This window comes from Podarcis gaigeae (genome assembly GCF_964106915.1).
Source record: "Podarcis gaigeae genome assembly, chromosome: 12".
Taxonomy (NCBI): Eukaryota; Metazoa; Chordata; class Lepidosauria; order Squamata; family Lacertidae; genus Podarcis; species Podarcis gaigeae.
Window position 1 is genome coordinate 41670926 of NC_139688.1, and position 14479 is coordinate 41685404.

General features: G+C 42.7%; 1 protein-coding gene across 1 annotated transcript in view; it reads right to left on the reverse strand.

The window, feature by feature from the left end:
• Positions 1-14479, reverse strand: part of THRB (thyroid hormone receptor beta) — a 163420-nt gene that overhangs the window by 60715 nt on the left and 88226 nt on the right. The window contains exon 4 of the mRNA XM_083706033.1: positions 2175-2239. Coding sequence (XP_083562159.1) covers positions 2175-2181 — 7 coding nt within the window. The 5' untranslated portion in view covers positions 2182-2239. The remainder of the gene's footprint in view (positions 1-2174; positions 2240-14479) is intronic.

Consider the following 14479-nt stretch of genomic DNA (forward strand, 5'->3'; position numbering starts at 1 on the left):
TGACATGTCAGTGTTAGGAGAACTGATGGGTAGGCACAAGAGATAGGGTCTTTTGGTGGCGGTTCGAAAGCTTTGCAATGCTCTCCTTGTTTAGATAGACGCAGGGCACACTCAGCTCATACAGGGTCACAGTGAAGCCAATATATTTTTTGTGAAACTAGGCAAAACTTGCCTGCTTTCCCCTTATTTTGCCGAGTTCTGATGCTTTAAGCACTTTTTATCCAGTATACCTGAAAGAGCATCTCCACCCCCATCGTTTAGCCCGGACACTGAGGTCCAGCTCCGAGGGCCTTCTGGCAGTTCCCTCATTGTGAGAAGTGAGGTTACAGGGAACTAGGCAGAGGGCCTTCTCAACACTGGAACCCGCCCTGTGCAACGCCCTCCCATCAGATGTGAAGGAAATAATCAAGTATCTGACTTTTAGAAGACATCTGAAGGCAGCCCAGATTACGGAAGTTTTTAATATTTGATGTTTTATCGTGTTTTTAATATTCTGTTGGGAGCTGCCCAGAGTGGCTGTGGAAACCCAGCCTGATGGGTGGGGTATAAATAATAATTTATCATCATCACCATCATCCAAGTCTGGTTCACCTCCAATATCAGACCTTGGTGACATAAACTGCCTAAAGAAACGGATTGCAGCAAAGGAAAGCGAGATAAAGCAGACTTCTCTCCTTAGCCCTTTTTGTGTAAATACGACCACCAACCCCACTTTATATACGAACTGGCAATTGGCCAGTAAAGGGTAAAGGGACCCCTGACCATTAGGTCCAGTCGTGGCCGACTCTGGGGTTGCGGCGCTCATCTCGCTTTATTGGCCAAGGGAGCCATCGTACAACTTCCGGGTCATGTGGCCAGCATGACTAAGCCGCTTCTGGCGAACCAGAGCAGCACACAGAAACGTCATTTACCTTCCTGCCAGAGCGGTACCTATTTATCTACTTGCACTTTGACGTGCTTTCGAACTGCTAGGTTGGCAGGAGCAGGGACTGAGCAATGGGAGCTCACCCCATCAGGAGGATTCGAACCGCCGACCTTCTGATCGGCAAGTCCTAGGCTCTGTGGTTTAACCCACAGCGCCACCCGCGTCCTTCCAAATAACTAGAGCAGATGGAAACCCTTATCCACTCACTTCCTTCTCTACCTTTCCTAGGAGCAAGAAGAACCTTCCATAATTGAGCCTCACCCCATTCTTCCCAGGACATGCCCTGCTTCTTCCCTTCCGAAGTACATCACGAAAAGTCAGGATTACTTGCCTGCCTCTACCCTGATTCACCAGCAATGGTGATCTCTCTTCTCCTTCCTCCTATGTGTCTATAGGTGCTTTTACAGACATTCATATCAATCTGGTGATTTCTGGCATGGTTGCCAGAACTACGCTACACCCCATCAACAACCGTAGCAGATATGGCTCACAAGAGTATCATCGCCTCTCAAATGGATAGGGAAACTGCATCAGTGGCGATGTGCAGAATGCAATGCTCAGATGCCTTGCAATGCACACAAAACCTCAGAACAAGCATGGATTACTACATAATGTGTAATAGGAAGGAATACTCTGCGTATACCAGTGATTCCTAAGGTGGGTGGTATCATCCTCTTGGTACTAAGTGCTAAGTGGCATGGAGTATTCTAATTAGAAGGTCAGAGGAGCAATAAAGGCATACCTCCAGAAAGGTTCACTGTTCACTTTAAGCATGCCACTCCCATATATAAATTAATGTTATGGAACCTTCTAACTGTTTCTGTCAGAATTATTCCCTAACACGGAGGTTTTCAGACTTCCAAAAGATGACATCACTAGATGAAGTTCATCAATTTTGTTGAATTAGTTCAGCTAAATAGTTTTAATTGGATTTTGAATAATTGTGCAATTAATTCTTCCTGTGTTGAATTATAACTGTGTTATTAGACTCCTTAGTTGGTTGTGCAAACCACTATTCTGAATAATGCTTTTTATGGAGTAGAGGGGGATGAGTTTATGGAACCGAGGGGGTGGTCGGTGGTTCCCAAATGTTTGGGAAGCACTGGTGTGCATAGTGTCACTGAACAGGTGAATATCGTACTGGGGGAAATGAGGTCACATGGAGCTCTACATACTACAGCTTGTATTGCAGAACCTCAACTTGGGGGGGGGGGATACAGAAAAGCTCTTATGAAATAAATTCAAGTACCTGACATGCTGCTGGGAATCAGCAAAAGGTAGTCATCCTCATTTCTCTTTTTCACCAGTTATCACCTGTCAAGGGTTTAAAAAGACAACAGTTTCAACAAGTGTAGCAAACAGAACAACCAGCTGTTTTCATTATTGACATTTTAATGTTTTGATGTGATTGCTTTATTCATATTATAGTAAAGTGTGTTCTTTCTTTTTCTTTTTACACTTTGCAAACTGCTTAGAAGCTTATTTTGGCATGAAGTAGTATTAACAACAACAACCTGTTTGTTACACGTTTCTTATATATTAAATATTTATCTTAAGCCTGTCTTTCAGCCCCCAGCCCCTCAAAATGGCTAACAATTAATGGTTAGATTATTACAAAAGAAACACAACTCAATTCCAGACCACTAAGTACCAATGGAATCTGGTCCATTAGAATGAATGGGATGATATCCCACCAGCCTTAGTCTTCACACAGCCAGTCCCACTTGCCTGCCTTCTTACGTGCAACCAGTTTAGGACATAGCAGTGCCTGTCACCTTCCTCCTCCCTAGTCTCTGCATTGCATACCCTCCAACATTCCTCAGGTGAAACTAGGGACAACTGACCCTCTTCAACCCCTCTCCCCAATTTTCGGTGTCCCCCCGCCACTGCAGTACATTTCCTTCACCACTTGTGGAGATCACACAGGGTCCCCGGACGTTTCACCGTCTATTGATCCCTGTGCTACCACTTTATTTCTCGCTGTCACCACCCAGGCCCTACCTGGTACAATACCGAGTCCAGTCAGGGTTAAATTGGAACATAAACTTCTGTTTATTTATTGCAGTTTAACAAGCGTGTGGTTTCATAAACAGTATCAATCAATTATATTCATGGGGTGCCTATCCAGACCTATAACTTCTGCTACCTGCTCTCCCTCATTAAACCACCTCTCACATTTTCTTGTCTTCCTAGTTCCTAACTGTTCCTGACTCAGCTTATTTCGCTACACTAACTCAACCTACCCACAGACTCTATCCCAATTGACTCCCACTCCAATCAGCCACCCAACTCCCAACAAACTCCTCCCCTTCGCCCCTCCCAGAGCTGGTTTTATAGTCCCTCTGACTCCACCCCCTGGGTTCTGATTGGGTAACCTGTTTAACTATTTCACCTCCAGCACTCTCATATGTTAACATCACACCACTACACCAACGGGATACAAAACACATACTTTCTGCCGTCCTAAGCAGTGCTTTTTTTCTGAGGGTACGCATACGCCTAAACATTTTGTGAATCTAAATTTGGCCTCATTGAGGGGCAGTATTTCAATATGAGTGGGAAAATGAGAAAGAAAAAAAGGACTGGTCCTAAGAAAACCCCTTAATCCTGGTTTTTATCTAAATTTCTTCTGTGGTAGAATAAAACCCTGAGGAGGTTTGCATGCCTTGGGTGGAAAGAAAGAGAGTTCTTGTGCAGACATAGGAGACAGAGATTCTGAGTCAGCGAGCAGGAGAGAGAGAAATAGATTGCTTTGAAGTCATTTCTGCACCCGGTAAAGTAATTTTTAGTCCCCAATTCCCCTCCCCAACCTGTCCCATATTTTGCCTGACCTGTCCTTTATTTTGCCCGACCAAAGGTGGCACGCCTAACTCACATCCAGTCTAAAATGGTCAAGCTCAGGCCCCAGTCCAGAATTGCCACCTCCTCCCTGGGATAGATGGGGGAAGAAGCTTGGTATCGCAGGCATACAAATAACACTTCCGTCTGCATTCCCAGTTGACCTGGCACAGCCCTGTCATGTCCCAGCATTTCCTTTGCTAACATAGCTTTCCTCCTTCAAAAAGTAAGTGACAATCTCAGCTACCTGAAACGTGGCCCATAAATTTAAAATGAGACATGTTCGTTCCTTATTGGCACCTAGTCCTCTAAAAATACACTTTTTGCAGCTGCAAACCATAGAACAAACCTTGGTTACAACTCATGGTTTGTCTGGAGAGAACTAAACCACAAGCCCTGGTCTGAATGACACTTGAAGCCAAAACATGGCTTAGCACAGCACAGCAGCAGAACAACCACAGAGGGCCTTCTCCATGGCTGCTCTCAGACTCTGGGACTCCCTCCCTATAGAAGTTCGACTGGCTCCCTCCTTGTTGTTCTGCCAACAGGTGAATACTTGGTTCAACAGGCTGCTTCTAATGAAGCTTCATGCTGTTTTTATTTTAATCATTTGTATGTTTTTAAGAGCTTTTACACGGATAGATATAGTTTTAATTCTATTGATGTTTAATTGTTTTTAATGACTGTTTTCCCCCTATGTTTTTAGCTGTGTTGGGGAGAAGGAAGGGTATAAATATTATATCCTCTCTGGTAACCTGCACATTTGCTTGTTTACCCTACCAGGCATGGCCAAACTTGGCCCTCCAGATGTTTGGGGACTACAACTCCCATCATCCCTAGCTAACCAGGGATGATGGGAATTGTAGTCCCAAAACATCTGGAGGGCCGAGTTTGGTCATGCCTGCTAAGCCATGGTTTGGCCTAGTGTTACATGTAAGCCAGGCCAGTACCTCTAAATTGAGATACATTTGTGATGCCCACAGCTGATGAAAACTTGTATCACATCATCATTGTCATCATCTTGGAAGTTGGCATGGGGGTTACACTGTGTTTTACAGTTTTTGCTAGTAGTAGCCTTGTCAATCTCATTTTTAGGATGCTGTTCAGACTCTCCTGAAATGAAAGACATACTGCGTGTTTGTTGCAGCAATCATGATGAAATTTGCTTTCAAAAAAACGATGTGTAGCTACTTCCTTTACAAGCTTTTGCTAATAATCACAACCCTTTAATGTCTCATATGCTTTCCCTAAAGGCTGGAGAGAAGATCTGAAACGCTGTTTCATTATTAGTGTAATGTGCTTATTTCTTATATCCTGCTCTACTTTTAAGGAACAGCTATTTGGGGAGAACTTTATTTTGAGTGGATTCGTATAATGCATCACAATGCAATAAAATTCATTATTTGTGTGTTTTAATGCACACCACTTGGGCTTCCTTTAAAGTATAGCATTGACCTATTAATATAATGAATAAAAAATAAATTCCCACGAAGAAGCCCAGCAAATGAAACAGGACATTCTTTCTACTTAGATTATTTCCAGTGAGGAATCCCTCCATGACATATATGAGGGATATTATCCTCTAGCTCCCCCCTGTGGGTATCTGATATTATTCTTTTGGAAGGCATCCTATCATAAGTAGCCTGAATTTAGCATGTAAACAATATATAAGGAAGGTAGCGTTCCATGCGGAATGGGGCCCCTGTTAGCAGAAGCTTTGATAACACTTTAGCAACTAAACCAAAGACTTATTTTGCTATCTCTTCCAACCCGGAAAATCAATGGGTTGTTACAAGGTGCTATACCATACCAATTCCTTAATATAAATCATTTTACATTAGGGTTCGCATGACATTCTGCCATTTAATGCTGAACATTAAAAACCAAACCTTCTCAAAATGGGGTAGAGATGGACTGTGAATTCACTCGAAATCTGAAATTATTTATAATACGGAAAAGAGCATTACTTATCAAGGCCAGCCAGTCGAGGCTATGCAGTACTTCCTACAAATAGACTCCGAACAGAAGAGCGAGACTATTCAGTGCAATTGGTAAATGAACATTACTCATCCACCCACACTGGAATTATGTAGATCAATGGTAAAAGTATGTTTACGCTGAAATTGGAAAGGTTTGTTTCCCAACAAGAGTAATACATTAAGGAGTATGTCACTACTGCTAATTTGTCTATTAAGACATCGTTCTGACAAGACATTCCATGTTTTGTAATCCGTATGGATAACCCCAGTTTCTGTATGTGCAATACCAATAATGAAGAGCAGTGAAAAAGAGTTGAAGAAATGCAATATGTTCTCCAATTACAATCATTCTGGAACACAGAGATTCTATTTAGCTTATTTTCCACTGGTCCAACTCCCCCCCCCCTTTTTTTTACTCAGAGACTTGCAGCAGTGCTCTAAATAATTTATCTCATGAATGAGGCACAGTTTTTCCCATTCCATGTGAAAGTGGAAATTTTGTTTAAAATTTCAGTGATAGCAGACGGAATTTTCTTCACCGTCTTTTCTCATAGCAAAAGACAAGTCTGACGTTAAACTTTCCTTGTTTTTGCTGAATCAATTCAGGACACATTAGCTCAATAAGGGACAGTTTATCTTCTATGTTAATTTTCATTACCGTTCTTTGTGCAGTCAATAAATGATAAGTGGTTTTCTGTCACCATTTCCAGGGCATCGTGAATTACTCACTAGCTCTGGAAAAAGACTAATAAAAAGTCAACTCGCAATATAACAATTTTTAGGCAACTTTATTAGAAGACACATGAATCATAATCTCTAACTGGCTGTCTTACTTTTAAAAAAACCACACCTTCTCCAAAAAGTGCATACATGGTTTTTTTAAAGACAAAGGCAACTTTTGCTATTGTACTTGACCATCACTCTAGTGAAGGAGTGACACGCACCCTCTGATAAAAGTTCATATTACTAAATTACATTTTATATTTCTTTTCCCACTTTTATTGATGTGTCAGTGGTTCAGGATTTGTACATGCTCAAGCTTTTGTTACCCAAATCATTAAACAGATAATGATTTGGGGGAGGAAAGCCATTCTGGGCTGCTGGAAAGGTATACCAAGTCTGAAGGAATTAATTAGGGTTGCCATACGTCCAGGATTTCCCAGATATATCCAGTATACTGGAGTCGGCAGCAGTGTCCACGTGGAAAGTGTCTGGGAAAACCCATACCTATGGCTGCACCTTGTGGCAGTGCCGTTTTTGCAGATTTTCTATAGAAATAGCTCAAAGAAAGCTCAACAACTTTGGGCAGAACTAAAAATACATTTAAAGCACATACATTCCCTCAAAGAATGCTGGGAACTTTAGCAGTGTGAGGGGTAAACTACAATTCCCATGATTTTTGGGGGTGGGGGAATAATTTGTTTTAAATGTGCTTTATATACAGTGGTACCTTGGGTTACAGATGCTTCAGGTTACAGACTCCGCTAACCCGGAAGTAGTACCTCGGGTTAAGAACTTTGCTTCAGGATGAGATCAGAAATCGCGCGGCGGCAGTGGGAGGCTCCATTAGCTAAAGTGGTGCTTCAGGTTAAGAAAGGTTTCAGGTTAAGAACGGACCTCCGGAACAAATTAAGTTCTTAACTAGAGGTACCACTGTATACCTATGGTGGGCATGCAACAAGTTCTGATGGTGATACTTTGGGCCTAGTCAGATGTTTTCGTAAAATTCAATCGACGAACTAACAGCAGGGGAAAGTCTCCGGGTCACATGCATCCCTTCTGTGACGGTACAGAGTTTAAAGATCAAGTCAGAGTGCATAGCTTTTCCCTGCACATTTAATCTCCCTGAAACTTTCCGAAGACTGAAAGGAAAAAGACAGATTTCAGGATAGGGGGAAATCAGAACACAGAAGTCCTGTTTATACAATGTGAACCATGCATCCAGACCATTTGGAGGGGAGAGCAAGACCAACCCTACTTTCTCTGTTCTGGTTCTCCACACACCTTCATCCAGACTGTTGGATGAAGTGGGATATGGCAAGGGGGAGGGAAGAGAGAATGGGCACATGCCTACCGCTGTTGTTGTTTAGTCATTTAGTCGTGCGCCACTATATTGAAATTCTCAATGTGGATACCTGCCTTTTGCCCCCCAGCCAGCTTAATCACAGCTCCAGAGGGAGAGGTGATTTTAATCAGGAAAACAGCAGAAGGGAAAAGTTAAAACTTGTCCTCCATCACAACTTCCAGGGTCAAAATTAGCAGCAATCCCCCCAATCAGTTGCCTTGAAGTTCATAAAAAAAAAACCCCAGGAGGTCCACTCATGGATCAGTTTGTCCCTCAGCCTCCTGTTGAAATTACTGAAATGCACAAGCAGTTGAAAAGAATGGTTTCATTTTTTATATATGAAAAAAATACATTCTCGGCCAGATCTTTACAAGATTTTTCATCTAAGTAATTTAAAAAGTTTTCCAACATGGTTTTTCAGAATACTCAATCATTCAAAAGAGCAAGAGAGAAACAAATACTGTATCCACATCTCTTTTTTTTTTTTAAGCCCTCACAGAAAAACACAGCAGACCCTCCCCTGCCCCCCGCCCAGGTACCCCTATTTTCCAGGCACAGTGCTGGATTTACAAAAGCCAGCCCGGTTTCGGATTTGATCCTGGAATGCCCTGCTTTTCCTTAGAACGTTCCTATTTTCATTGGAGAACTGTTGGAAGGTATGGAGTTATGTGACCTACAAGCAAGGAGATAAGCAACTACACAACCTTTAGAAGACATCTAAGGAAGGGGAAAACGCTTTAGACTATTGTTCTCCAGTAAGTAGGGAAAGATCTGCCACTGGGATGTGGACTCCCCTAAGGTAGATCACATCAGTGACCCTGCCACAGAACATATATATTGGGGGGGAGAGAGAGAATAATAAGTGGGTTCCATACATCCACCATGTGCACACATGCCAAAATATTAATGAGGGGAAAGGCACCGTCATAACAACAATTTGAAAAGTCTACTTTCAGTCAAGCTTCTGCTTCTAAACTTCTACGGTATAAAGTTCTCTGTGCTTAAAAGTTATGCACAATTAGGCTAGAATCTCTGAAGTCTACCTTATGGGTGAATGAGCACAAAGTACTGCAAACTGGTGTCATTTATACTCTATGGAGCTGGAAGAAGATCTAAGATGCTTTTGGCCTACTTATGGAAGGCCCAGTGGGAACAATCTGAAGTTGCCTCCTCTGCTGCTTGTTTCTTATGTTTTTCTTCTTCGAAATGCAATTTTTACTGACTTGGTTCCAATAACACCTATCAAAAGCTCTTCATGTTTGCATTATTTGATCTGGTCCTCATCTGGGGAACCAACCCACATAAAGTATGTGAAAAGTATGTTTAAAAATGCCCTCACTTAATGTGCAGCATCAAAAACATGTTCTGAAGATTATTTGAACTCTTCCATGTGTGTGTGTATTAAAAATTTGTACAGTGAAAGAGATGGATCGGACAATTTTCACATAGGCAAAGGTCATATGGTTGATATAATCTATTAGAATAATGAATCAGCTATGTAATTTTTGTCTATTTCCTCAGGTGACAGTCACATGTCTTCTGTACCCGGTGAAGTTTTTGTTTGGAGAAAAGGCATGTAAGAAGGGACGTGAGAGAGGTCTATAAGATTATGCATGGTACGTAGAAAGTAAATAGGAGAGCAGCTAATCTTTGAAACATTTACATCTGAAATTAAAATTGTATTCCTTTCATTATTAATGTTAGCAATTAGATATTATTGTTCTCATAAGGAAGAAATGTTCTCATTTGACAGATCACTCACAGCATAGTGCTATAGTACTTTTGGATAAAAGGTCACAATTTAAATTTACAGAACTAAATATGGTCTCTTTTATGGTAATAGCTACTCCTTTGAATGAAACTGGATGATAAACTTATATTTCTTCCTGCATTTATATTTTCACAGTGCCTAGCTTCACAATGTGAAATTTTGCTTTAAATGTCAAATGGAATATGAAATGCAGCAATGGTACAATAACAATTTAATGTAATTGTACAGGTACACACTCGTATAATTCTGTATATATTTATGGGAAGAGAAAAAGAATATTGCTGATTACAATCCAGGATACACATAGGGCTATTTTTCTAGAAAAAGAGGTGCTAGAGTTCACCACTTTCCTCGTTCTCTTATAATGGCAATGGTGCCCACGTGAGAGGTGCCAGAACTTTGTTCCCTTTTATAGATCTAGTTGTACAATCCTTAGAAATATGACCCCCACCCCTTTCTCTGATGGGGGTTTTCTCATTCAGAATATTCCAGAGTGGTCCTGCATCAAGAAGCAATCTTTTAGCAACTATCACCTTCTGAAATATAGCACCCAAATATTTTAGGGCTATTAACTTTTGTTGTTGTTTAGTCGTGTCCGACTCTTCGTGACCCCATGGACCAGAGCACGCCAGGCACTCCTGTCTTCCACTGCCTCCCGCAGCTTGGTCAAACTCATGCTGGTAGCTTCGAGAACACTGTCCAACCATCTTGTCTTCTGTCGTCCCCTTCTCCTTGTGCCCTCCATCTTTCCCAGCATCAGGGTCTTTTCCAGGGAGTCTTCTCTTCTCATGAGGTGGCCAAAGTATTGGAGCCTCAGCTTCACGAACTGTCCTTCCAGTGAGCACTCAAGGCTGATTTCCTTCAGAATGGATAGGTTTGATCTTCTTGCAGTCCATGGGACTCTCAAGAGTCTCCTCTCCAGCACCATAATTCAAAAGCATCAATTCTTCAGCGATCAGCCTTCTTTATGGTCCAGTTCTCACCTCCATACATCACTACTGGGAAAACCATAGCTTTAACTATATGGACCTTTGTTGGCAAGGTGATGCCTCTGCTATTTAAGATGCTGTCTAGGTTTGTCATTGCTTTTCTCCCAAGAAGCAGGCGTCTTTTAATTTTGTGGCTGCTGTCACCATCTGCAGTGATCATGGAGCCCACGAAAATAAAATCTCTCACTGCCTCCCCTCAAATTGACAGAAACATATAAGCCAAATACTTTGGCCCAGCCTTATAGGCTGTCACAGGCTTGTGAAAGGGCATGCCTATTTAACAATACGTAATTCACTGCCTCTTGATGCCTGGAACAGAATTATGCTGTGGGTTGTTGTTTTTTCAACTAGCAAATGTAAGCTTCCTTTGCAGCTACACCCTAAAATTCTAATTTAGAAAAAAGTGATTTTATGAAGGTAGTTTCCTAATAATCAGTTGATCGGCAACACGTTTGTGTGTGCTTATGCCTTGCAATCCTCTGGGATGATCAAATTTTCTTTGCAGCTCATCAGAAAATTTGGCACAGTGGAAACAAGATGGCTCAGAAATACAGAGTTAACAACAATTCACACCCTCTTTTACAATTTAATTTCCCTCGTGTTCAGACATGAAGAAAAGCAAATAGGTTAAGGAGTGTGTAACAGCATACAGGGAAAAAAAATTAAAATCTTTCAGTTAATAATATAAATTTTCTCCACAGCACTGATTATTCAGTTAGATATTACTATGTGTAATGTACCAAATGTTCTACCAATAAATTAGTAAACAGGAGGATACCAATTTAGCATTTCAACTTAGATTTTGTTTTGCTTTAATATATGTCTGCAGTGTATATATGGAATATTAAAAATATTTTAATGTCTGCAAACTCACAATTAAGTATTCATGTGTTTTTGAAGTTATATTCTGTTAAGGAGAATGGAATTTTTTGGTCATTTTTTTTAAAAAAGTCACCTACTTAAAACCTTGGTTTTAGTGTAATCTATTATCAAAAATGAAATGTTTAAAAAGAAACACAAGCAGAAGATAAGAGATGAAAAACACAGGTTCATATATAACAGCTTTATTTATTTTTTCCTTTTGGTAAAAAATAAAATAAAATCCTAAAGGTTCTACAGAGTTGAAAATTCTACGCTACCACCCAAGACCTAGTGACGACTGGTAAAAATATTTAAAATGTAGCATTGCTTCCTGTGCCAAAAGACACTAATAAAGAAACAGTACCAATAATGATGCAGAAATTTAACACCCAATAAATGCTTTATTTAGATGTAATTCTGCTTACACTGCCTAATAAAAACAAAACACTGGTCAGAGTTTTCACACACCCTTTTCTGGCTCTCTCAGACGGTAACCGTGTTTCTATTCTGTGTAAAACCACATCACCACCACCACTACCACCACATCATCTGTCTGTGCATGGTAGAAACATGTGGCATGTGATCCAACCAAAGCTGGGGATTTTATCATAATTCCAATGCATCTTCATATAGCACAGCAACTCCCAGGACATCTCATTCAATATTCACTCCATGAAGAATGGAACAACTCTGCATGATCAGCACAATTTTTTCCCTTAGGAATTTAGTTTAAATGATGGGACATGATTAAGATCTTTGGCAAATTGCTACACCTACAAGCCCACAGGAGCGGAGGTGATGTCAAAGGTACTTCCCAAATGAGAGTTAACTCTTTATTGTCAAAGTCACTTCTACGCAGTTCTGGAGACCTATTGGTTGGTGCTCTTATGGAGCAGTTGCAGCAACAGAGGACCACTTCCTGTCAGGCTTCGGGGAATCTGATCTCTTCCCCGGTGGCAGCAAAGAAACAGATAAAAAAAGATGAGTTCTTTCAAATTAGTCTATTCAATAATCACAGCGAGAGACAAAAGAATGTGGTTTTTCTCGAGAAATGGCGTTGCTCCAAGTAAAGTCCCACTCCCCCTTCGTCTCCCCTATTCAATGTCACTCCTGCGTCGGCTAATCTGAGCCTTCTGCCTCTGAGCTCTCTGTTCTCCTACCCTCAATGCCTGTCTGGTCCTGGGAGAAGGGGGGTCAGGAATGCTTTCCACGGACACTGAGTCTGTCAGCTGTCTCTCCCCTTCCTCCTCCTCTTCCTCTTCTTCTTCTTCTTCTTCTTCTTCTTCTTCTTCTTCTTCTTCTTCCTGCTGTTCCTCTTCCAATATTTCCTAGCTTCTGCCCTCTGCAGCCTCTGAACTATGCCCTTCTGCCAACCAATGATCTAAATCTACACTGTCTCCTTTTATTGGGAAGGTCCAGGAGAAGAGGGGGCAGTTCCCACCATTCCTCCTCTGTCCAGCCCCTGACACTCCCCCTCCATCAGTTTATGTAGCTTCCCACGTGCACAGCTGGAGACTATGCCTGGATGGAAACTTCCATTGCTGATCCCTTTTAAGTCACCTCTTGATTCTGGGAGACAGTGGGGCAGTAGAGGCTGGGGGAGCACCCGGTCCTTCACTTGCCTGACCTGCCTTCTTCCTCCTCTTCTTCCAACCCATCCTGTGCTCCACCCTCTAGCTCTGAAGCTTCCCTTGCCTCTGATTCTTGCCTCCTGGGTTGTACAGGTCCCCACAAACCACTTCCCCCTCCTCCCAAGTCAGACACCAGTCCCCCTTCCCCTGGCGCACACTCACCAGCATCCCGCCGGTCCCTGGCAGGTGATCAGTGTGATGGCCTGGGAATCCGATTCAGGGGCTGAACCGGAGGAATCCCAGCCTGCACAGGAGTCCCCGCCTCCAGGGCCAGCTGAACTGGGGCAGGGCCTTGATTCTGAAGCGCCTGCACCTGTGCCGGATCCTCAGGAGCAGGCACCAGGTGAATCCACTCTGGCTCCAGAGGTGGTTGAGGACTCAGTGCCTACAGGTGAGTCTCCTCCTGGGCCCAGTAACCCTTCAGCCTCTCCTGAACTGCAGAGGCTCAGGGCAGAGAGGCGGAGGGAACTGGTTTCTCCCAGGAGGAGTGCTCACCTTAAGGCCAGGAGAGGTGGGTCTCCTGGGGGCTGGGACCGCCCCTGGCCTCAGAGAAGATAAAGGCCAGTCGGCCCGGTTCCAGGTTGCAGGAGCAACGTCGTTGATGAGCTGTTTCGGCCAGCATCCAGTCCTGTTTTCCCCAGAGTTCCTGTCCTTGCCCGGCTTCCCGCTATGGACCCTGCTTCGCCCATGGAGGACTGTCTGCCGACCCTCAACTCAGGTCCTGGACCTCGCCCCACGGTAACCTCCCCCCTGGACCAGCACAATCAGACCTGTGTGAAAGTCCAAGGATGCCCACATGGCAGACTGAACCTCCTGGCTTTTTTAATCCTTACTTGGGATAAGGCTAGCATGGAAGTGTACTTCAGATCTGTGCCTGCTTGGCTCCGGGAAGAGCTGAGGCTCCCATGTGTGCTATAGAATTTCTCTGTCTCCTGGTCACTGGTGTAACTCAATGGGGAATCCTCATTTCTGGGTTCCACTTGGGTCTAAGCTGCCACCTCTACCCTGCTCCAGCTACAAGTGACCTCTGCCTTATTCAGGACTGGCAGAAGCAAAAACTCTGTTGGAGGGGATTCCAGGAAACAGGGAATTATGTTCACATGTGGTGGGGGTGTAAATATGTACAATTTTTTGGGCAAAGGGTGTTTAAGGAGATAACAGAAATCACCGGGTTAAAGCTGACCAAAAGTCCAGAGGTAGCATTATCATCAATTTACGAAGGGGTGGAAGATTCATAGGCTATGAAGAAGTTGCTCACAAATTTACTGACAGCTGCACAAATTATCATAGCCAGGAAATGAAAGGGGAAAGCGGAATATAAGATGGAAGAATGGTATAAAGAGGTGTGGGATATAGCTATTGATGATAAATTAACATGTGCCATTAAGGTAAGAAATGATTCTGAGGAGATATGGAGGGT